General features: G+C 38.6%; 3 protein-coding genes across 3 annotated transcripts in view; 1 reads left to right on the forward strand and 2 right to left on the reverse strand.

Moving 5' to 3' along the window:
* Positions 1 to 23,387, reverse strand: part of LOC110455402 (origin recognition complex subunit 5-like) — a 46,974-nt gene extending 23,587 nt beyond the window's left edge. The window contains exons 1-14 of the mRNA XM_021505519.1: positions 23,210 to 23,387; positions 16,532 to 16,725; positions 15,074 to 15,166; positions 13,509 to 13,709; positions 13,172 to 13,246; positions 11,361 to 11,472; positions 9,089 to 9,219; positions 8,152 to 8,200; positions 7,803 to 7,893; positions 7,044 to 7,102; positions 6,367 to 6,479; positions 5,824 to 5,874; positions 3,594 to 3,704; positions 3,353 to 3,465 (exon numbers count right to left, since the gene is read on the reverse strand). Coding sequence (XP_021361194.1) covers positions 3,353 to 3,465; positions 3,594 to 3,704; positions 5,824 to 5,874; positions 6,367 to 6,479; positions 7,044 to 7,102; positions 7,803 to 7,893; positions 8,152 to 8,200; positions 9,089 to 9,219; positions 11,361 to 11,472; positions 13,172 to 13,246; positions 13,509 to 13,709; positions 15,074 to 15,166; positions 16,532 to 16,636 — 1,304 coding nt within the window. The 5' untranslated portion in view covers positions 16,637 to 16,725; positions 23,210 to 23,387. The remainder of the gene's footprint in view (positions 1 to 3,352; positions 3,466 to 3,593; positions 3,705 to 5,823; positions 5,875 to 6,366; positions 6,480 to 7,043; positions 7,103 to 7,802; positions 7,894 to 8,151; positions 8,201 to 9,088; positions 9,220 to 11,360; positions 11,473 to 13,171; positions 13,247 to 13,508; positions 13,710 to 15,073; positions 15,167 to 16,531; positions 16,726 to 23,209) is intronic.
* Positions 19,050 to 21,750, reverse strand: LOC110455494 (extensin-like). Its single transcript, XM_021505668.1, has 2 exons — positions 21,706 to 21,750; positions 19,050 to 20,036 (listed from the first exon to the last, which is right to left on the reverse strand). The coding sequence occupies exons 1-2, from the start codon at positions 21,748 to 21,750 to the stop codon at positions 19,050 to 19,052; spliced, it is 1,032 nt and encodes a 343-aa protein (XP_021361343.1).
* Positions 23,388 to 23,508: 121 nt separating the features above from the next.
* The window catches only part of LOC110455409 (tetraspan membrane protein of hair cell stereocilia homolog), a 7,840-nt gene continuing 6,670 nt past the window's right edge, over positions 23,509 to 24,678 (forward strand). The window contains exon 1 of the mRNA XM_021505532.1: positions 23,509 to 24,099. Within this exon, the coding sequence (XP_021361207.1) occupies positions 23,670 to 24,099 (430 nt within the window). The 5' untranslated portion in view covers positions 23,509 to 23,669. The remainder of the gene's footprint in view (positions 24,100 to 24,678) is intronic.

Below are 24,678 nucleotides of genomic sequence, written 5' to 3' on the forward strand. Positions count from 1 at the left end.
TGGTACAGTGGTTACTAGGTAACACAGGTCCCTGGTACAGTGGTTACTAGGTAACACAGGTAGCTTGGTACAGTGGTTACTAGGTAACACAGGTCCCTGGTACAGTGGTTACTAGGTAACACAGGTAGCCTGGTACAGTGGTTACTAGGTAACACAGGTCCCTGTTACAGTGGTTACTAGGTAATACAGGTCCCTGGTACAGTGGTTACTAGGTAACACAGGTCCCTGGTTCAGTGGTTACCAGGTAGCACAGATAACTTAGTACAGTGATTACTAGATAGCACTGGTAACTTGGTTCAGTGGTTACTAGGTAACACAGGTAATTAGGTACAGTGGTTACTAGGTAACACATGTAGCTTGGTACAGTGGTTACCAGGTAACACAGGTCCCTGGTTCAGTGGTTACCAGGTAGCACAGATAACTTAGTACAGTGATTACTAGATAGCACTGGTAACTTGGTTCAGTGGTTACTAGGTAACACATGTAACTTAGTACAGTGGTTACTCGATAGCACAGGTAACTTGGTTCTGTGGTTACTAGGTAACACAGGTAATTTGGTACAGTGGTTATTAGATAACACAGGTAACTTGGTACAGTGGTCTCCAGGTAAAACAAATCCCTGGTATAGTGGTTACAAGGTAACACCAGGGCCCTGGTACAGTGGTTACTAGGTTACACAGGTAGCCTGGTACAGTGGTTACTAGGTAACACAGGTCCCCGGTACAGTGGTTACTAGTTAACACAGGTAGCCTGGTAAGTGGATACTAGGTAACACAGGTCTCTGGTCCGGTGTTTCCTGGGCTTACAAGTAGCCTGGTCCAGTGGTTACTATGTAACACAGGTCCCTGGTACAGTGGTTCCTAGGCTTACAAGTAGCCTGGTACAGTGGTTACTAGGTAACACAGGTAACTTAGTACAGTGGTTACTAGGTTACACAGGTAACTTATTACAGTGGTTACTAGGTAACACAGGTAGCTTGGTACAGTGGTAACTAGGTCACACAGGTAGCCTGGTACAGTGGTTACTAGGTAATTACAAGTAGCCTGGTCCAGTGGTTACTATACATAGGTAACTTAGTACAGTGGTTACTAGGTAACACAGGTAGCTTGGTACAGTGGTTACTTGGTACACTTGGACAGCTGTTAATTACTACAAGTAGGGCACTTATCAAAGGAAATTTCAAATTGTCGCCAAAAAATAATGAGAAATATTTTTCCTAAAACACTTCCTTCCTTGCTAATCCTTCAAGAATTAGGTCAAGTTAGCCTTCAAAGAGTGTATGGTACTACTCTGAGTGTTCGGTAATTACAGCGAGAGTCGGTCACTTCATCATACCGAGTAGAACTGGCCAATTAGTCAGGAGACGGTCACTTCACAGTCCACAAGTGAGGGGAACGTTATCAGCCAATCACAGCCCTTGAAAAATCTGTTACTTTTCTACAACTACTTGTCCGACTCTAGCACGAACACTCAGTAGTGTTAGACCTAACACAGATAACACATCTTGGCACTTGGATGACACGTGGGGCCTTCAATATTTAAATTAAGCCTTGTTAGGCTAATTGTTCTCATGCACAATGCATGTCTCCTACATTCTTTTTGCCTGATTTCACAGCAAATTGGAGACTGAATGATAGGTTCTTGTGAAAACAAACCTGAATATAATATGGTATGTTTCGCCTATAGGCGGAGGTTTTAATTTACATCAAAATATCTTCATCACAAATTAACCCCCCCCCCCCATGGAAAAAAAACAATTAATTTCAGATTCCTAAAAACCCAAACAATCCTCTCCACCTACCCACCAAAAACATTATTTACAGTAAGGTAAAGATGCTTCCCACATAAAGCAGGGTTCTGGGTGGTGGAGGGGGATGACACAAGCAGCTCTTGTATATAACAACAAGAATGCTCCGGCCCAATTTCATTTAAAAGACCTTAACAGATAGGGGACATCAGGGTAAGTATATATACAGACACTTTTCAAATGATGACTGCTAATATACGCTCCTTGGTACAGTAAATCAACATGCTGTGTGCGTTCTATCATAGATATCATCTACGAACATGTTTCGTCAGAATGAAGGTCCCTACCTGTTTTCTATTTTTAGTTATGCTTTTGATTGGGCGGTAAAATGACCACTTAAATATAAACCAAAACACAGAAGGTATAGAAATTGGTTGTGATACAGGCATGTGTAGGGTAACTACGGACAAGAGTCGGGCAATTACGGACATCCTTCTCTAATCATGCACTCGTCCAATAAAACCATAGAAACTGGTCACAATGTTTTGCCAGGGATTGCTACATGTTCTGCTCCAAGTTCATGCTCTTATATCCTGTCAGCATACATCATACCGGGGCAGTTTGTAATTAACACCAACCCCCGTCATACCGGGCAGTTTGTAATTAACACGTACCCCCGTCATACCGGGGCAGTTTGTAATTAACACCAACCCCCGTCAAGGACTTTTCGCAATGACATTCCACTGCTGCTAGGTTTGGTTTTGTGATATTGGCGAGTCCAAAATGTAAATTTGACAGTCTATTAAGGTGTATAATTGTGTTAATTCTTATATCAAAACATATGCCGTTGGATTAGCAGTCCCCTAATATCCGTATCTACCAATTTTCATCAAAATCGAACAATCAGAAGCCTCCGTGTGGTTGCTATGGTAACGAAACTAATGCGGTTTTATTCACAGTCCCCTAATATCCCTATATACAAATTCTCATCAAAATCTAACAATATCTTAAATTCGACCAATCAGAAGCCTCTGTGTGGTAGCTATGGCAACGAAACCAATGCAGTTGAATTCGCAGTTCCCTGATATCCCTATATATCAATTTTCATCAAAATCCAACCAAATTTGAAGAAAATCAGTTAACATTTGTTATAGTTATTGCACAGAAACAAAACCCAGCAGATAATTACGTTTTTTCGTTATTCAAGGGGCCATAACTCCGCTAAATGGGGTCTGCTGAAAGTGGTCATCGAACTTGGCCGTCCCCTTAAGGCATTTAACCCTGTGACCAAGTTTAAAGAAAATTGGTTGATATTTGTTGTAGTTATTGCACAGAAACAAAGCGTGACAGACGGACAGACAGACGGAGAGACAGACAGACAGACCAATATCAACATCCCCCCGTTTCGGTGAAAGCGGGGGATAAAAAGAAATTGAAAAAGCAATTGGTGTTGATCACGTATACAGTTTCATAACATAACATGATTTTTTGCTTTATGAATTTCCATCCAGATGGACAGACACAGATGAACAGATTCCAGCTACAGTACAGTCCCCCTCTCCCAATGTCTGTGACGTGGGTATAATAAATTAATATCATACTGACCTTGACACAGATTTTATGAACTCCAAGGACACGAGACATTTGTATTTAGGCGTGTCTATCTGGTCATCTCCAGCCACTTGTCCAAGCATGTTTAGACTGACCAGTGAGGAAATCTACAATCCAGAATAAACTTCACATTAATATCAATTCTACAATAAATATTGTCACTTGTAGGTGATACCTTTCCCTCCACTATAGAGAAAAAGATTGCCATGAGCCTGTCTATAAGACACTGACTTACCTGTACAAATATGTTCGCTGTAGGTGATACCTTTCCCTCCACAATGGAGAAAAAGATTGCCATCAGCCTGTCTATAGGAAACTGTTTAGGGCCCAGCATGTGGTTACTAGTCTGCAACAAAAACAAGACAGAAGGCATAAAATACAAATTCACTTTAAGGATCCATGTATGTTCTACAGCAGGGAAATCACTAGAGAGTTCCACCACAGCTTTTTGTACACACAGTAACCTCCCCTGAAGTTTGTGTTGGCTATAACTGTAGTGGGACTGGGCCAGCTGAGTACAACAGTTGAACCCAGTTCTGGCCTTACAACATTTTTACACTCGGAACACCATTGTTTGGTTTGGTTAGTTTGTTTTTAGGTCCTATTATATAATTAACAGCTATGGTCATTTAAGGACGTGCCAGGTTTTGGTCGTGCAGGAAAGCCAAAGTACCCAGAGAAAAACCACTGACCTGAAGCCAGTACCTGGCAACTGCCCCATTTAGGCCTCGAACCTGCGACCCAAGCTCTGCAAGGTATAGTTTTCTCTTCAGAAACAATTGATCAAAGCTATAGTTAGGCCAATAAACCAGTTTCTATTGCATATTTACAATATGTGGTACGGGGATCCTTAATGTTAAGTCTAAGGTCACTCACTGGTCTGAAACTAGAATTGTTTCTCTGGGGACTTAACAGTGGACACTGCTATTGTACATAAAAGGGTAATTAGTGTGAGAATAGTGTTAATACATGTACTGCATGTTCCTCCGGAACTCTCTTATGACGTATTATCAGAGTATACCATACACACATATACACTTAACATCTGACCTATTAAAGACGTAATTGTGTGGCACTAGTTTTTGTTTATAGCTGAAGGAGAAGGATTGGTTCTGCGTGTATAAACTCTTGGGAATGGACCTCTTAAAGCTACTTCAAAATATCAACAATTTCCTCGTCAAGTGGCAAAACACAAACACTAAGTACCAGCGAAGCTGACATTGAAATGTGTCCAAGGCCCCGAGAAGTGTTTCTGTTTAAACATACTTAATTAAAATTACGTCTTTTTCCTTTATTTTTTCTTGGGGGGTCCTTGTTTCCACTTTTATTTACAAAATCAACTTGCTTAATTAAGGAAAATATTATAATTGAAGATAAAAGCCAGCAATCTTCAATATAGTAAAAGAATATGAAATGTATGATAATAACAGTTGACTTAAGCAATGATTTTCTTTAAGGACTTTTTACATAAAGACATGCATATAAAATATATACACAGTGACATGGATTTTTATCCAAAATGTATTTCCTTATTTTACCAGTTAACTGATAGTAAGCACTAATTTAGAAGAATAAAAACCTGCAGTAGACCGAGTATAGCCGTAATACTATCTTCAACAGCAGCAATATCATTTTAAAACAGCAATCATACTTAAGGCAGACTTCTACTGTTTACAGGCATTCAAAAGTTAGTTTCTTGTTAAATTTATATGATTTCCTTTATATTCATACTAAAACAAGATTGTGAGCCTTTTAGATCATTTTGAAATTTTCCCTGTAATTCTGCAGGAATGTACAACCGTAACAAATACCATGACTGGTATAGTCAAGAGATCAAGTGTTCAGATATCCATAGCAGACGTTCTTGTGAGAAAGAAAAAATAGGATCAATATATTTCATTTATATTCATCTCTTTGCTATAGTTAATGTGCAAGCAACTTCCAAGACAGCAAAATGCAGAACAAAACGGAACTCTTCTTCATTGGAGATTCACTCTGAGCATTGTAACACTATTCAGCAGTTATCTTGCACAACTGGCAAATTTACCTGAGTAATTATCTAAACATTTTAGCAGTCAAATTTATATCTCATACTATTAAACTTACAAGCGTATCGGATTTCAGCAATGTGAATTTTTAATTTGTAAGCAGCAGAATTATATTCAAGGTAAATTGTAAGAAAAAAAAGAGAATCTCAGTTGGGCTGTGTTTCATGGAAACCATAAACAGTATTTCAGTATAAATCCTCTATATCTGTAATTTACCAGTTCAAATATAAAACATGTTATACATTTGACGTCTGGGGATATGCAAAACTGTCGCCCTCTGAAGGGCTGCTTCTCACTGGGAGACAACCTTGACAGAGGGCCATAGAAAATTTTCATCCGTCATTAATAATGAGTGATTAAAATAGTTATTGCTTGAATTGAGTGATGCTGAAATGATTAGTATTGAATTGTACTTACTCTTTCATGTTTCTTAATCAATTTGGCCCGTCTGTCTACTTTGCCAGAATTCTGTAAAAGGAAATTACAAATAGCTTCACAGTAATATTAAATTTTACGAAATGTTTCATTTACATTGCATGCACACAAAAGAAGATTCATGAAGTTTAAAACACAAAATATCATAAATATGTTTTATGTACATGTATCTGTCTCCAGGAAAGGCATGATCATCAAACTCATTTCCAACATACCCTTCTATCCATGACATCACTAATCTGCGAGGTCAATGTCTGTGATGTCATCACTTACTGTGTACATTGAAAACAGCATTCATTCAAAACGAATGCAACAACAGTAATTTGTTCTTATTCAGACCGAATAACGAAAAAATCATCAACATTTTCTCAGGAGGAATTTATTCAATAGATTTCTATCACAAATTTTGGTTTTAATCGGAAATCAATTCCTATGTATCCTGGGGTTTGTGTCCTATGTATCCTGGGGTTTGTATCAAGATTTTTATTTTTTTACTGTATACTGTATGTTAAAGTCAAAACCTACCCTGGCAAAGAACCGGCGGTCAGTCTTGGCAGGATTGTAGGAGGCAAGGTAGGCTGCTATCAACAGATACTTGGAGTAGTAGGGAAGCTCAACATGGTTTCTGGAGGACAAGCCTACAGAGAAACACAGTATTACTTAAACACCTCTCATTACATACTGCAGTACCAAGACACTTCTCATTATTTACTCATACATGCTACATGTATGGCATATATATATTTGGTATCCAATTAATTTGTCAGAGAGCAAAGAGGAGAACCCACCTCCCATCCCATTGTAGACTGCTGTACAGCTTTAAATAAATTAAATACAGCATCAAATTTTTCGTTAATCTTTTTACAAAGCATTAATCTTCATATCAAATTCCTACAATGGCTTTCTCTATCTATTTCATTTTGATACTCTGAATAGTGAATACATTAATTTTACTTCATCTTTTTTCGTCCAAATTTTCTTTTTCAGAAAATCATTTTTTAAATTAAGCCTCTAAAGCAAGCTTGTCTGGGTTAGCTCCCTTCTTACAGAAAGGGTTTGAACGGTGATGTATGTGCATTGTGTAATATGTCAAGCAGATATTGCTAAGATTTCTATTTATGTTGAAGTACAGTTTGAATACTTATAATCCAAAGAAAATTATATTTTCATCGACTTGCTGAATTCTGATTAACATTAATTACCTTGCAAAGATGGCGTTTCTCCGATTTCAGTCTCCTGCTGTGCTTTCTCCCACTGAGAACTAAACCAAAAAAATATATACATGTACTAATAATGCAAATCAGTGATAAACAAGACTAAGGAAAGATCACATACCAATACCTGTACAAATCTCAACACTTTGAAAATAAGTACGTAACCATTGTCAGAGATCTAAGTTTCATTTTTTTCTTGAAATTATTCCAGGACATATCCTTTAATGACATCAAAGGAAAGAAGCAAATATAGTTTTCCCTTAGTGAAAAGATGAACACTGACATACATATATTAGCAGAGAAAAGTAGTACCTTAGTTCTCAAACTTGGTTTTAGTAAATCTTCCCTATGAAAATTATTTCCCTTCTATCTCCTAAGAAGACAGTTTGCAATGTTAATATACCTGGTCACCTCCCTCAGGTAGACATTTTTAAATGTCAACTTACCTGGACACCTCCCTCAGGTAGACATTTTTAAATGTCAACTTACCTGGACACCTCCCTCAGGTAAACAGTTTGTAGTGTCAACTTACCTGGACACCTCACTCAGGTAAACTGTTTGTAGTGTCAACTTACCTGGACACCTCCCTCAGGTAAACTGTTTGTAGTGTCAACTTACCTGGACACCTCCTTCAGGTAAACAGTTTGTAGTGTCTACTTACCTGGACACCTCCCTCAGGTAAACAGTTTATAGTGTCAACTTACCTGGACACCTCCCTCAGGTAAACAGTTTGTAGTGTCAACTTACCTGGACACCTCCCTCAGGTAAACTGTTTGTAGTGCCTTTTTCAGGTGTGGTTCTATATTCTTCCACAACTTTCTAGTGTCTGAGGCTAAGACTGTGAAAGGAAAGCTTTTAACTGTAATATGTACATACAACACACATATCAAGTCAGTAAATAGATAAATCATTTTTAAATTACAGCGGATTGTTTGATGCAATATCCTTATGGAGTTTTAATGACTGAACCATGTTCTATTGAGGATTTCAGGGTATACATTTTAATGGATCTTGAAACAAATTTTATGAACATAATCCTCTCTACAGTATTGTTTGCTTTATATACATAAGCCAGACCATTTTAACAAATACTTACCATCTCCGGTTTTGATTGGCTGACAGTACTGGTCATAGTTCAGCGAGGCCTGTGAAATTATTTACGTATATTTTTAATATAATTTCAACAAATACAATACATATATGTGTGTATTAATTTATTGCTTTAAATGCAACCTACTGAATTTGTTTTTGCTGAACTGATGCTCACTTCTTATATTTTCTTTATAAAATCATTATAAATAAACTGAATTTGTAGGAATACAATAAATTATGATATATTGCAATATTCCAAATTCTGAGATAAAGAAAAGAACTGTTTGCCTATTTAAAATCGAACAATGAAGATAAAACAATTGAATATCACATTTTACTCTATTTTGACAAAACACATTTAAAAAAATAACTAGAAACTTGTTTTTGTGAACAAAAACATATGTCTCCCCTTATAAGCGCATACAGACAAACTTCGGTATAAAAAATTAACAAAGGGCCATATCTCTTAGAATGCAACACTCCTACTTCTAAAGATACATTAAAACTATAGCAAGTTTGGTCAACGTAGGTGAAATAACATGGAACTTATGCTCAGGACAAACTTCGGTATTAAAAATAAACAAAGGGCCATAACTCTGTATATAGTGGGGCATAAGATGTAATCCCAGTGCACTGCACACCTTCTGTGGGTGATACAGGCATACCTCAGGTTTTATCAAGATATGTTTAATGGTTTATAAGTTATGGCCCAGACAAGTTGCGATTAGAAGAACCAGAAGAAGAAGAAAAACCAGTACTAATACAATATGTCTCCCTTCATTCCAAGGGGAGACATAATTATAAATCCAATTATCCAAAGTACCATCATGACCGCGATATGTTACCTGGCAATGTTGCACGATATGAAATCTTCACGAACTAGCACTGATTTGGACAACCACGAAATAATAGCCTCGCAAAATTAACTGCACAGTACTAACCAGGTAGCGTATCTCCCTGAGATCCCGACACACCATGTGGAACACACTTAGAAGGAGATTCAGGTACATGGAGTAGAAGTCTGCCTCACAACCCTCAGGCCGGTCCTCAGTCAAGATAGTCAGCACTTCATCTAAAAATGAACACCATATGAAGTTTGAATCATTACCATTAAAATCTGAAAACAAGAGGCCAAATTGGCCTGTTTTGCTCACCTGTAATTCATTTCACATTTGTAAGTTTCAAAGATGGTAAAGGTCATATTTATTGAAATAGGCTTAATACCATTCTAATTCATTTGGGATGTAACAAGACATTTGACAGTATAACCATGACATATATACCCTAAAAGATTTCATTTGAATACTATGAAGCCTGGATGGCAATTGTTAATGACTTAATTCTATTTTACTAATCAGATCTTTGCAGTTGGTTTAGATCCCCAGATCCCACGATTCCTATCACTTTAACATTACACCATTAAGCTACATGTCAAATGTCATGACCGAAGCCCTCTTCGTTATTCTGAGGAAGTGGTTGTAATGTTTTTAACACATTTGACCTCACTGACATTGATAAAGGTTCAAGGTCATTCAGTTGAAAATACTGAAAAATTCACTCATATGCTAATAGATCGCATTTGCACTTTTGTAAATAAATGGAATGGAATCCTTATTTGGGAAATAAAATAAACTCCTTTCACTGTAGGGTGCCATTGTTTACACCTTAAAGGCTCAAACTGAAACAAACTCGACAACTAAGGACCAAGATGACCCCACTGTACGTCTGGAACTGGAGAAAAGTCTCTTCAGTATTTCTTGAGCGACAAGAGTACCACGAGGCGGAAAAATAATATACGCCCGTCGAATGCCATAAAGTGTTATATACTTTCTTACATTGAAATAAGATCTGCATCATTCTAAAAGTGGTTAGCTGATATGCTATAAAAAATGTAGGAGAAAATCTCAGGGCAAAAAATAAAATACTGAAATGAACAAAGGGCAATAACTTTTGCAAAAATCGTCGAATCAAAATTCTGTTCAAGGAAACACAACAACATATCATGATAATTTAGCCAACTAAGTTTCAAAGAAATCCGTCAAAAAATGTAGGAGATCTCCAGACAAAAAATCAAATAATGAAATGAACAAAGGGCAATGACGTTTGGGAAAATTGTCGAATCAAAATTCTTTTGAGGGAGGCACAACTTCATATCATGATTATAATGTATAATAACTTTCAAAGAGATCGGTCGAAAAATGTATGAGGATATTGCCGGACAAACAAAAGTTTATGCTGGACGGACGAACCCATACCATATTACTCCCGTCAAAATTTGACGGTGATAAAAACTATAAGATGAACTGTTTAAGAAAGGATGGCAGACTGACCACTGACAAAGGGCTATTTGACCAGCTTTGACCAGCTCATTATCTTCGGATGGAGGGCTAGTCACAATGTCATTTTGATAAAACGATTTCTACCATTGGTCAGTTACAATACAATTCTGACAAGATTATAATCTATTTTCATGGCAGCTTACAGTGCCCTGCACGTCTTCAAATGTGTTAAAAAGCAGTTATTTATAACTTTTATCACCGTTTACACAAAAGTTCATAAAACATCAAAATTGTTTGATGAATATGTAGTTTTTGTCAGAGCAGAATTGTCCGTCGCTGACCAAGCTAGAAGATAGATCGCTAATGATAGAAGATGTGCACACACCTCCCGTGGTCCCTGGGTACCACTCAGTAGTGAAACAGAATCTATATTCATGGTCAGTTACAGCAACATTTTGTTGAGATTAATCTCTTCATTGATAATACTTTACACAGGTAAATATATACCAAGACCTTAGTTAAGGTGAAGTATACTGTCTACAGAGTTTTACTTCTTCACCAACCACTTATTGCTTCCCTTTATCGGTAGTGGTAAGACCCCGGGCTCGTGACCAAAGGTTGCAGGTTCGAGTCACATCATGGCACTGTGTTGTATCTTTAAACAAGATACTTAACTCCACTTGTTCCAGTCTACTCAGCCGTAAATGAGTACGTGGTTGGGCAGTGCTAGTATTGTTGAATGGTAGCTTTGAGTGCCGAAATGGCAGCACCGGCTGTATGCTCCCCAGGGAGTTGAGAAAGATACATTGGCTGGTTGCAAAGGCCCTATAACCACGGATAATAATTTGTGAACCGCTTTGAGACGACCTACATAAGAACCTCAATTTATTATTTATTAGTATAACTGTTATAATGTGTCAGTATGACCTCTTACCTTTTGTGTAGTCTGGGAAGTTAAGTATGTATGGTTCACAGTAACCAGTGCCAGTACGGAATTTCTCCCAAACTATCTCTGTCATCAACACGACGCAGACATTTTGATGTGTCTGCAAACAAAATAATACCATTGGATTTGTTCAAAGTAAAAAGAAGAAAAATATGTAAATATATACAAAATAATTATGTACTTTTAGGGAAAGTAAACTACACCTATCCCTGGGCTTATTAGTTTATGTGAACCAACTGGTTTGAATATTTTTAAATGTAATATTTCTGGGGTAAAACTATTTCTGGGGTAAAACCTGTCAGACGGCAAATGTTAATGCAGGCCTTGGAAGGCTTTCCAGACCTCAGCATCAAATAGCAAGGTCAGTCCCTAATTTATAATCAAACAAATCTTGTCCAACCAGGCCAGCTATTTGGAATATGATAAAGTAAAATGGCTCATGTCTAGTAGTGTATAAAAGAAAGAATTGAATTGGCTTGAGAATCTCTTCATCAAACATGTTGCAGTTTGTATTATCTCCCTTGGACTAATATAAACAAGCTGATTGGCTGCAGGATGAATTTATCTTGGAAAAATAATTCAGGATTTAGAGAATGCGTAAACCACACATGATTTAAATTTCATTTAGACCAGGGTCCAGTTGTTCAAAAGGTGATTAGCTCAATTACTGTTTGATGACATTTTTCACCCACTAATAATTTGATCAATATATATACAAGGTAAAAACCTTGTCATTATACATTGAACTTTACTCTAATTAAATATTTGATACCTGGAATTTGGTTTAATTGTGTTTTACGTCTTATTAACAGCTATGGTCATTTAAGGGCGTGCCAGGTTTTGGTGTGGAGGAAAGCTGGAGGGCCCAGTGAAAAACCACCGACCTGTAGCCAGTACCTGGCGACTGCCCCACGTAGGCCATGAACTGCCAACCCAGTGGTAAATGGCTGTAGTGATTCAAATGGTCAGACGCCTCAACTTATTCACACCTGAAATTTTATAATGAACTATTCCAACCTTTGAATTGGAAGAGTTCAAATGTGTCTTCAGGGGTAAATGAGTTAATCGTTTTGGCCATCGCAGCCCTCTGGATACCTGGAAAGTTTAATTTGGTTAATGGTTGTATTTTTTTAATCACTGATTAAGGTAATAGGATTGTGTCGCCATTTCTCAGTAGAATTTCCTCACATTTTGTAGTTATATTGCTTTGAAGTAAAGAACATTTTCTGCCACAAAAAAAAATAGGTTGTCAGAATTTAAAGGATTTTACATGGAAAATAATGTCAATTAAAAGGATATTGACATAGATTAGTATTGCATTAATGTATATTAATTTCATAAATGCGGAAATTGTGTAAAATTGATCATCTATAAACGATTAAAAATTGACATTTTATAATAAAACCATATACACATAGTAATTGCATGTAAGAGTTATCGTTCTTGAAAAATTTTACAGTAGTGAAATAGGTAGCCGGTTTCCTGAAGTACAGAAAAATGGACACATGTGACTCTTTGATTAAAAATCAACTGAATTAATGTCTGGATTGCTTTGAAATACTTTAATATTGATAAACACACTGTTCTGTCAATAATAAACAAACAATATTTATCAGTTTAATATTAAACATTAGAATATGCGGAAATTGTGATACTGTCTCCCTACATTGGATTTTCAATTAGGGATGTACTTCCTATTTCCGTTTAGCAATACACTCCTATGACCTTAAGTTAACCACCTTTTGAACAACAGGGCCCAAACTATAAAGCTATACTACTAAAACAGAAGTATAACATACAAGTTCCTGTAGTCGGAGGAAGGCTGGTAGGATGTTGATCTCCTTATCTCGCAAACATTCTGCTTTGTCTAGAACCTTAAATAAATTCAAGATATTACCATTATAGCACAACATATGTAGTAATTTCATAGATACTGAACTTCAATATACTTGTATAGAAAAAGTGAACATATATCCAAGTTGGATTTCTGTATCTTGCTCAATATTTTCACAAATTTTGTACTTTCAAACGATATTTAATATCAAAACATTTTCGATCATGAATACACACTCGTTTATAGATTTATAATTTTTTCAATATAATTTGAAAAACTTAATATGTCAAAATTCTACTCACAATATAAACTGTTTGTTTGGTCAGACCGCGATCCTCACACACTTGCCGGAACATCCGGATAAAGTCGTTCATGTTGTCACACTTCAGGTAGGAGTCGGGGTCATTCATGTAAGAACGTAAACCCTGTAGTTTGTTGAGGATCTTCTCGTACATAAACCTCTGATTGTAACACTCCACACAGTTCACCATGACATGAGGTAACTACACAACATAAGTAACAATTAATTTTCAATTAATTTACGACAACTGCAAAAGATTAAATTAGTATGAGAGAACAACACATTTAGATCTTATCTTTCATCAAAGTTTTACTTTATACACAAATTATTATGTACGTACAATATATTCGCCAAGTTTCAAGGTAGCAGTGTACAGTAGCGTACGGTGGCCATGGGTGATATTTTTGTACAATGAATAACCCCTGTAATATAACATGTATCAATTTTTTTTTTTTAAATCAGCACTAAAATTGGCATGTATATGATGAATTGGACACATTTAAAAAAAAAAAATGAATTTGGCTTAAGACTACATTTTTGGCCATTTACGAATCTGTGTCTACACAACAAAAGCTAGCTTTTCATGTAGTCTTTTTTGTACTCAGCACATGTGTAAATATTGTGAAAAATCCAGTTTGAGGACCTATGCTAAAATGTGAGTTTCTGCGACCAAGTAGGTGATATTTAATTTAAGACAGGTTTTCAGAAAAAAAATACTACTTGCATGGGTCAAATTTTGGGTTAAAAATCATGATTTTTAACACTTTTTGGCATTTTTTGATTTGGTAACCATGGTTTTCACAAGTCCCAAATTTGGGGAAATCACCTTTTGAAAAACAAATCATTCTTATAAAAAAAAACGTATTCAAAATGTAGTTTATAAATATATATATATATATGTAGGTGTGATGTGCAGGATGAATCCGCTATCCATGTTTATCCGAGACATGCCCTTTAGTTTTAGGGTCAACCCATTTCTACTGTACTCTGCTACCCAAGACCGACTTGCAAAGCTTGACAAAGATAGCATAATTATGCATTCAGTCTTGAAACGGTGCGACACGTTTAATACATTGTGTGACAAGAAAAACTTTGATGTGGGCCAGGTGAGCTAAAAAGGCAACACACCTAATAAAGTCCACTACAAGAATTACCAGTTGTTTTCTGGATCTCAAATACAATTATGTAGTCAAAATTTGGTATTATGAAACATCTTTAATATCATACCCTACAAATTGTAAAGCTGTTTATTACGTCAACTGTAGTGTTTATTCATAATTTCGTAAATCATTAGGGTGCTGGAAAAATGTTGAACATCATCCATATTATCTTTTATTCTGATGTACATTTTCAAATACTCTGTTTAACTCCATACTTTTTTCAACAAACTAAAGATTTAAATACATGTACCACTTTAAAGGTGAAACAAACAATACATTTTACTGCAAACTTTATACGAAAGGATTCGTTAATATACATTATGCTTGAGACAATTTTGAAAGTAAAAAGGGACGTTGACATTAATTTAGTTCACAAGGACTCATGCAATTCCCCAGGATTCCGTACCTCTCGTGTCTGGAGAAGTGAGTTGATGACCAGGGACTTCCCTGTACCAGTGTGTCCGTAAAGGAACAGGGTAGGAGGAGCAACCTGCTCTCGCTGAAAAATAAACAAGAATATCGGTGGAACAATCACACCCCAATCACATGCAATGTCAATGTGCTTACTCATAACTGGAATGGTTAATAACTATATTATACCTAATTGTCTATAAACATATGTTCCTAGAGGGAACGCAATAATATTAATGAACTTGTAAGTCACTCTTTTCCAAGCTTTCGGGCTTCAGGGATCCCTGACGAAGGGCTAAGCCCGAAAGCTTGGAAAAGAGTGACTTACAAGTTCATTTATATTATACCTATTTAATATTTATATCAAGAACCTACTATACAGTATACATGACCACAATACTACTCCCAATTATGGCACAATAATTTTACTAATCCTGCCTGGATTCTACCAGCTATTTTCAGTGTTTTTTGCCAGAATTTTAGAACATAAACACTTTAAAAAAAAAATGTAAGATGCTAAATTGCCATCTGAATACAAATTCCCCAACGGGACGTGAAAAAGGTACGGGTCAACTGCCCGACCACGTGGGTTTTCTCTGGGTACTACGGTTTCCTCCCACATTAAGACCCCTTCTGCGCTTCCATCTGGGCTAACAAACATGATTAATATAAGTTGTTAGAAGTTGTTTCAAATTATTGTAAAATAAATAAAGCTTAATTTAAAAGAAATGTCCTATATATTTTTCAATAGGAAATGGGGCTGCATTTTAACTTAAATCGAAGTCAAACAAATTCATGTACATGTACCTGTACGAGAACATTGGAACTAAACAGGTATTTACAGTGCACAGATACATCAAACATATGTTTCTAATTACATTGAATCCAATAACTAGGTTTAAAAAAAAAAAATTGCCTTGTGTTCTGTCACTGAACAATCATATTTCATCTTATGCAGATTTCAAACATGTTCAAATTCAACCTTCGTGAGTCGAAGTCTCGATGATTCAAATTTTCCCCAACAGTCCCGCAAAATTTAAAACATCAAAGTTTGACTGTAATATGCATAAAACACTGTTTCCTGTAATTACAGTTAAAGACTATATCTAATGATAAATTATCCATATACTTGTTTGTCTACCTGGGACCTAGTTTATAAGTGTTTACTAATAAATAATGGGTGATCCAACACTGCTGATGTAGTTTGAAGCAGCCTGGGGTGGATCTGTGAGTGGATTCTATAGAGCTTCTTACTACATAATATAATATAACATAATAGAGAAATAAAGAAATCTCAACACCACAAGGACGTTTGGTGTGATTTACAAAACGTCCTGATGATGGCCCCATAGCAGGCCGAAACATGTAGACAGTAAATCACACAAAACGTCCTTGTGGTGTTGAGATTCCTTTATTTCTCCATTAAGTGTATACTAGTATTATATATCATTACCTGTCCTATGAGCGATACCAGAGTCTTGATTTGCTGATTCCGACACGAGATTTTTTTAGATATATTCTTGACAGGATTCTCTTCCTCGATCTCCATTGCTGCCATTTAAACTCCGGATTTGTTTGACACTTGAGTTATCGTAATCCTACAGCTAGCCTCCAGTAGATACAAAACAGTTGAATCTGAATTAGCACCTGTAAAATGATAAAACATTCTGTTCTCCACACCTCATTCTGCTACAAGAAGATGCAATGTTGCTATAAATTTAGAAAACATAATTATGAGAATAAGTTATAACTGATGTCAAAAATACATCAGGTAAAATTATTAAAATGGATATAATAATTAAGTACATGAAATACACAGTTCCACATTATTTCTTCATTCGCTTTCATGACAAATAGTTGTCAAAAATATCAAAATAAAAAAAAAGATAAAAAATTAATTTGTAAGACAAAAAACCAGTACATGTACTAGAGAAATAGTTAACATTAAAACAATAAGTAAGGCATAAAAAGGATTCTGAATTTCATCGTTATCAGTACGAATCAATAGTGGAACAAGAGGCCCAGAGGGCCTGTATCGCTCACCTGAATATGTTTAAAATAATCGGTATGAAGTAAAGATATAGCACTCCATGGTAGGTGCTGTAAGTACATATGAGTTTCAGAAAGATCCATTCAGTACTTGAGATATAGTGAGAACAAACTTCAAACAAAGCCCACCCCTATGCCCCTACGGGGGTCATACCCACCATTATACAAAATTGAGACCCCTTGGCCCAAGGATGCTCCAGACTAAATTAGGATAAAATCCCTTAATCCCTATGGTAGAAGAAGGATTTTAAAGGTTTTACCTCTATTTCCCCTATTGGGCCCCACCCCTTAGGTGGCCACACCCACTGTTTATACAAAATTGGTTCCCCTTTACCAAAAGATGCTCCACACAAAATATGGACCAAATCTTTTCATTCCTAAAGAAAAAGAAGGATTTAAAAATAAAAATTGCTATGTTTACCCTATTGGGCCCCGCCCCTCGGGTCCCTGGGAGGCCAGACCCATGGTTTATACAAAATTGGTTCCCTTTCACCCAAGGATGCTTTAGACCAAATATGGAACAAATCCTTTCATTCCTACAAAAGATGGATTTTTAAAGAATTTGCTATATTTTCCGTATTGGGCCCCACCCCTCAGGCCCCTGGGAGGCCAGACCCATGGTTTATACAAAATTGGTTCCCTTTCACCCAAGGATGCTTTAGACCAAATATGGAACAAATCCTTTCATTCCTACAGAAGAAGGATTTTAAAGAATTTGCTATATTTCCCGTATTGGGCCCCGCCCCTCAGGCCCCTGGGAGGCCAGACCCATGGTTTATACAAAATTGGTTCCCTTTCACCCAAGGATGCTTTAGACCAAATATGGAACAAATCCTTTCATTCCTACAGAAGAAGGATTTTAAAGAATTTGCTATATTTCCCGTATTGGGCCCCGCCCCTCAGGCCCCTGGGAGGCCAGACCCATGGTTTATACAAAACTGGTTCCCTTTCACCCAAGGATGCTTTAGACCAAATATGGAACAAATCCTTTCATTCCTACATGAGAAGGATTTTAAAGAATTTGCTATATTTCCCGTATTGGGCCCCGCCCCTCAGCCCCCAGGGGGGCCAGACTCACCATTTATACAAAATTGACTCCCCTTGGCCTAAGGATGCTCCAGACCAAATTTAGGACTAGTAGCGTTTTAAAGGAAAAGTTGACGGCCGGACGGACGAGGGACGTTTTTTGTTGACTTTCAGTGTTCCCACTGAATTTTAGATGTGGGGCTATATTTGATACATTTTCAAGATTCTGTACCCGTAGATGCTTAGTAACAACAGGCATTATTTTTGAAAACTGGGGATACAACTAAATGTTTAAAGGGTGAAAACCCTTCATTTTGGGGTTTCTGGGAACGCTGCTTTCAATAAAGACACTGATCAATATTAGATTCTCATCTGACATGTTTTGAAAAACCTATTATACATGTAAAACTAGACAATAGGCCCAGGGGCCTAAATAGCTCACCTGGTATTTTACTTTCGATGCAAAACCTACTGAGTACCATACAGGTTTATCAAAGGAGAACAAGAAGCAAAGTTGCAAGAAGAACTACATGTAAATCTGTTATGGTGGGTAAGACACCAAGAAAATGAGTTTCGATGTTATGTCCCAAGGAGGTAGCCTCCAGGGATTGGTCTGGACCTCTGGGGATGTGGAGGTGTGGGGGAGGAGGCAGATAGCCTCCAGGGATTGGTGTGGACCTCCGGGGATGTGGAGGTGTGGGGGAGGAGGCAGGTAGCCTCCAGGGATTGGTCTGGACCTCCGGGGATGTGGAGGTGTGGGGGTGAAGGCAGGTAGCCTCCAGGGATTGGTCTGGCCCTCCGGGGATGTGGAGGTGTGGGGGTGAAGGCAGGTAACCTCCAGGGATTGGTCTGGACCTCCGGAGATGTGGAGGTGTGGGGGAGGAAGCAGGTAGGCTTCAGGGATTGGTCTGGACCTCCGGAGATGTGGAGGTGTGGGGGAGGAGGCTGGTAGCCTCCAGGGATTGGTCTGGACCTCCGGGGATGTGAAGGTGTTGGGGAGAAGGCAGGTAGGCTTCAGGGATTGGTCTGGACTTCCGGGGATGTGGAGGTGTGGGGGAGGAGGCAGGTAGCCTCCAGGGATTGGTCTGGACCTCCGGAGATGTGGAGGTGTGGGGGAGGAGGCAGGTAGGCTTCAGGGATTGGTCTGGACCTCCGGGGATGTGGAGGTGTGGGGGTGAAGGCAGGTAACCTCCAGGGATTGGTCTGGACCTCCGGGGATGTAGAGGTGTGGGGGAGGAGGCATGTAGGCTCCAGGGATTGGTCTGGACCTCCGGGGATGTGGAGGTGTGGGGGAGGAGGCAGGTAGGCTCCAGGGATTGGTCTGGACCTCTGGGGATGTGGAGGGGTGGGGGAGGAGGCAGGTAGCATCCAGGGATTGGTCTGGACCTCCGGGGATGTAGAGGTGTGGGGGAGGAGGCATGTAGGCTCCAGGGATTGGTCTGGCCCTCCGGGGATGTGGAGGTGTGGGGGAGGAAGAAGGTAGCCTCCAGGGATTGGTCTGGACCTCCAGTGATGTGGAGGTGTGGGGGAGGAGGCAGGTAGCCTCCAGGCATTGGTCTGGACCTCCAGGGATGTGGAGGTTTGGGGGAGGAGGCAGGTAACCTCCAGGGATTGGTCTGGACCTCCAGGGATGTGGAGGTGTGGGGGAGGAGGCAGGTAGCCTCCAGGGATTGGTCTGGACCTCTGGGGATGTGGAGGGGTGGGGGAGGAGGCAGGTAGGCTCCAGGGGTTGGTCTGGACCTCCGGGGATGTAGAGGTGTGGGGGAGGAGGCATGTAGGCTCCAGGGATTGGTCTGGACCTCCGGGGATGTGGAGGGGTGGGGGAGGAGGCAGGTAGCATCCAGGGATTGGTCTGGACCTCCGGGGATGTGGAGGTGCACACTCTTTGTTTATATACACTTGAAGCCTTTTTTTCCAAAGATGCTCTAGAAGATTTACCTGTTTCCCCCCTATTTGGCCCTGCCCCTCTGCCCAAAGGGTGGCCACATCCTCAGTTTATACAAAATAAAATTCCCTTTGCCGAAAGATGCTCTAGAACAAGTTTGGTTAAAATCCATTTATCAGTATACAAGGAGAAGGATCTTTAGTGTTTTCCTCTTTTTCCCCTAATGGGCCCCATGTGCACCCATTTGCCCCAAAGAAGGGGGCCCACATACCTCAGTTTATACAAAATTGATTCTTTTGTCCATATGCATGCTCCAGACTGCATATGGTTCAAATCCCTTTGCTTGTAGAGTAGGAGAAAACAAGTCCTCTATTTTCCCTTTTGAGCCCTGCCACACTGCCCCAAGAAGGGCCACACCCTCCTTTTATACAAACTTTAGGCCCCTTTGTCCAAAGATGCTCTTGAACAAAGTTGGTCAAAATCCTTCTGTTAGTTGGAAAGAAGAGAATTTTTGAAGATTTACCTATTTTCCCCCTATTTTGCCCTGCCCCTCTGCCCCCAGAGGGATCCATACCCTCTGTTTATACAAAACTGAGAACCCTTTAGCCAATGACGCTCCAGACCAAATTTGGTCAAAATCCTCCGAGCTGTTAAGGACAAGTAGCATTTTAAAGGAAAAGGTTGATGGACAGCGGACGCAGTACGACGGATGAACGAACGCTGCACCATGGCATAAGGGCCAGGTGAGCCAAAAATTAAAGCAAAAATCAACAAGAGGCCAATTGGGCCTGCAGCGCTCACCTGGTATTAATCTCACACTTGTAACAGTAAAAGTAAACTCAAATAAAGCTACAGGCAAAATGTCAGTATGTATGACTATAAGTCATTCAAAGAACCTGTTCTCTGGAAAGGGCTTTTATAGGCAATGCCTGTGCCTAATCCAATTGTGTTTTTGAATACAATAAAATTGATTTGAAATGAAATGAAAGAACCTGTTCAAAATTGTTAAAACATTTGACCCCTGTGACCTTGAAGTCGAACAGGGTCATTACATTGACCAAACTTAATAGCCCTTTATCTCAGCATGCAACTTGCCAAATATCACCACCCTAGACCTTTAGTTTATTGAGATTATGTCATTTAAAGGTATATACACATATTTGACCAAATATGACCTTGAAAAAGGGTCAAGGTCATTCAAATGACTTGATAGCCCTTCATCCAAGCAAACTACAAGCCAAATATCAACATTCTGGGCTTCAGGCTCATGGTTATAACCATGAATAAATTCAGAAGAAGTCATTTAAAGATTTTCAACAAGTTTGACCCCTGTGACATTGAATATAAGTCAAGGTCATTCATTTTAACAAACTTGGTAGCCCTTCTTCCTAGTATGCTACTAGCCAGATATCATCAACCTGGACATTTTGGTTATTCAGAAGTGGTTTAAAGATTTTAAACATATTTGACCCCTGTGGCCTTGAATATAATTCAAGTCCATTTATTTGAACAAAGTTGGTAGTCCTTCGTCCTAGCATGCTACTGGTTAGATATCATCAACCTGGACCTTTTGGTTGTTCAGTAGAAGTCGTTTAAAGGTGGTTTTTTTTTAGACAATTGACCCCTGTGACCTTGAATATGAGTAAAGGTCATTAATTTTAGCAAACTTGGTAGCCCTTCTTCCTAGTATGCTTCTGGTCAGATATCACCATCCTTGTCCTTATGGTTATTCAGAAGAAGTTGTTTGAAGGTTTTTTTTAGACAATTGACCCGTGACCTTATATATGAGTAAAGGCATTCATTTGAACAATGTTAGTAGCCCTTCATCCCCGAGCATGCTACTCGCCAAATATCATCACCTTGGGCTTTTGGTTATTCAGTTGAACCCTAAGTCGTTTAAAGATTTTAACATATTTGACCCCTGTGACCTTGAATATGGGTGAAGGTCATTCATTTGCAAAAACTTGGTAGCCCTTCATCCAAGCAGTTTGCTTATGGCTAAATATCATCACCCTGGGCCTTTTTGTTATTAAGAAGTTGTTTAAAGTAAAACTTTGGGCCAGGTGAGCTAAAATCTAACAGCAATACACCTAAAGTATTTTAGATTTTTAGATTGAGCATCGGGCTGGAGAGCCAAGGGTCGTGGGCCAGGTTCAAGGCCCAGTGACAGCACTATCTTTATCACTATTCCTCGTCCAATTATAAATTGGTGCCGGTGACCCTCCCCCTTCAAGGTAGGAGAACCCTTGGCGGGGAGTCAAAGAACCTTGGTTGGTGTTTGAAAAAAGGGGGGAATAGTGTAAAAGATGTGAATTAATTAGGTTGCCTTACAAGCGTCAGCTGTAGGGAATTTCCCTTTAGCTTAGCGGTAGAGCATCGGGCTGGAGAGCCAAGGGTCGCGGGTTCGAGGCCCAGCGACGGCACTATCTCTATCACTATTCCTCGTCCTATTACACCAGGTCCAGTACACTCTGCCGATTGAGCTATATAGCTGTAAAGACCTATAATAGCTCTATTGACCTATCTGAAATAGGTCTTTTGAGCTATTTTCAAGTGATTTTCTTTTTTAAGGAAAACGGAACAAAGTCGCATTTAAAAGAAGATTGTATCATTAGGTTCATAACAAAAGTATTCTTTTTAAAAAATAATGATGTAAAGAAATCGGAAATTTTACATGTATGAAAAATGAAAATAAACATCTAAATGTATGCTTTTTGTAGTCAACATTACCATTAACCTTGCTGTTTTATGCGACTTTGCTTTAATTTAATGAAATTTGAAATCTGAGAAAATATAGCTCAATACAGCTATAATTTATAGGTGTATAAAGCTATATAGGTCTTTATAGCTATATACTATATAGCTCAATCGGCAGAGTGTACTGGACCTGTACACTACAAAGACAATGAATGGCTAGAGATTCAGAGGTGTGTAGAGGAAATAGATGACCTGAACTATGTGTTCTTTTTAATCTATGTAAATTTTCTTCTTTTTTTTCAATGATTGTATATGACTTTTTTTCCCATACCATTTTAAAGAATTCTGAAAATAACTAGAAAGTGAAAGTAAAAGTTACAAAATGTACATGCACGTGGGCCTTCACGATTCTATTCAGTACTCTAAACAGTCTTTATATATTAAATTAGAGAGTATTAAAAGCTGATGGATTACCTGGTATCAGCGCTGAGTGTCTGTCGTTGATCTGAGCAGACTATGTTAAATGCTTAGCTTCCAATTAACGTCAGAACAGCACCAGTTTTCCTTCATTTTTCCCACCAAAATGCCAAAACGTTCACAAACCACTTCCGATTTCCGGCATAATATGACCCATGACCTGTGCATCGGTAATGAGCCATGTGGTAATCTAAAAATAGCCCCAGGAACAGGTTTATGCATGGCGGTATCAACAACAGGTGAGTACAGCCAATCAATGACGCTTAAGGCTGAAACCTGTTCTACCAGTTTGATCGGGCGCTATTTTAAGAACAGTGTTCCATTGACAGCGGCTACGAGTCGTTAGACCTCACCCTCCGTTTACAACTCACACGAGGTCTAATATTTCGCCTGACAGAAGAGACGTCGGGGAGTTGTAAATACAACAAAAACAGGTGCTACAGATCGGCGAAGCGTCATGACGTCGGTTATGGATCCAAACGTGTCTAAATTCAACCCGGAGACAGCGAGAGTGTACCATTTTCGTTACATGAGAGAGTACCGTGCTATCTGTGCTTTGTGGGGACTGCTCACAATCATTTGGTGTATTTTGAACCTGGTGTCATTTATCCAGCCTCAGTGGATTGGGGATACTCCCCAATCCCCGGGGTACGGACATTTGGGCGTGTACGCCAACTGCTACCCCGATCATGCCCGAGGGGAATACTTGTGTGACGGGTCCCCATTCAGCTGGGATTCCATGCTCAACAACTCCTTCAAAGCTACATCATTCTTCGTCGGTGTGTCGTCGTTGCTGATGCTGATCACAGTGGCTGCCCTCCTGTTCTTCTTCTGCTTCAAGAAAACAGTGGTGTTCTACTTGTGTGGAATCATGGAGATCATCTCTGGTATACCTCAAATATAGTATTATAATGTTTAAAATAACAACCCCTCACCTGATGTTGATAGAATTAATTCACAAATAGTCATGTTTACTTGCTGTCTTCGTTTTACTAATTAAAATAATTCATACAATAATAATTACAAACTGTTATTATAAAGAACATGTTATAGAATTTAATGTTGAATGGTAATGAATGTTTTCAAAAAAGTATATAACTGTCATAGATCGACCATTCATAACAAAAACAAGCAGAACAGGTATGCAGCACTGTTATGGGTGTTTGCTATATTTAGACATGGAACTTGATCAAGTGACAAGAAATTTGAAAAGTGTTTACATGAGTGTAATTATGGAAACATAAACTGATTCAGGTAATTCTGAATCATAATATGCTAATTAACTGCAGGTATGTTTTTTTGTAAGGTAGCGTAAAACTAATTTGTTGAAAGGATAAATAAATGTATGAAGGAAAGAAATGTGTGTATAATACCCAGATATGCATGAGTTTTTAGACAAATAATTTATGACAAATTTCATCCCCCCTCCCATCTTTCTAACCCCCCCTCCTCCTCTCCCCCTCCCC

This window comes from Mizuhopecten yessoensis, unplaced genomic scaffold, assembly GCF_002113885.1.
Source record: "Mizuhopecten yessoensis strain PY_sf001 unplaced genomic scaffold, ASM211388v2 scaffold923, whole genome shotgun sequence".
Lineage (NCBI taxonomy): Eukaryota > Metazoa > Mollusca > Bivalvia > Pectinida > Pectinidae > Mizuhopecten > Mizuhopecten yessoensis.

Excerpts from the sequence above, each read along its gene's own strand:
- LOC110455494 (XM_021505668.1), bottom strand. The coding sequence starts at position 21,750 with ATGGTGATATCTGACCAGAAGCATACTAGGAAGAAGGGCTACCAA. Across the intron at positions 20,037-21,705 it reads CTAGGAAGAAGGGCTACCAA|AGTGTGCACCTCCACATCCC; the intron begins GTTTGCTAAAAT and ends ATATAAACAAAG.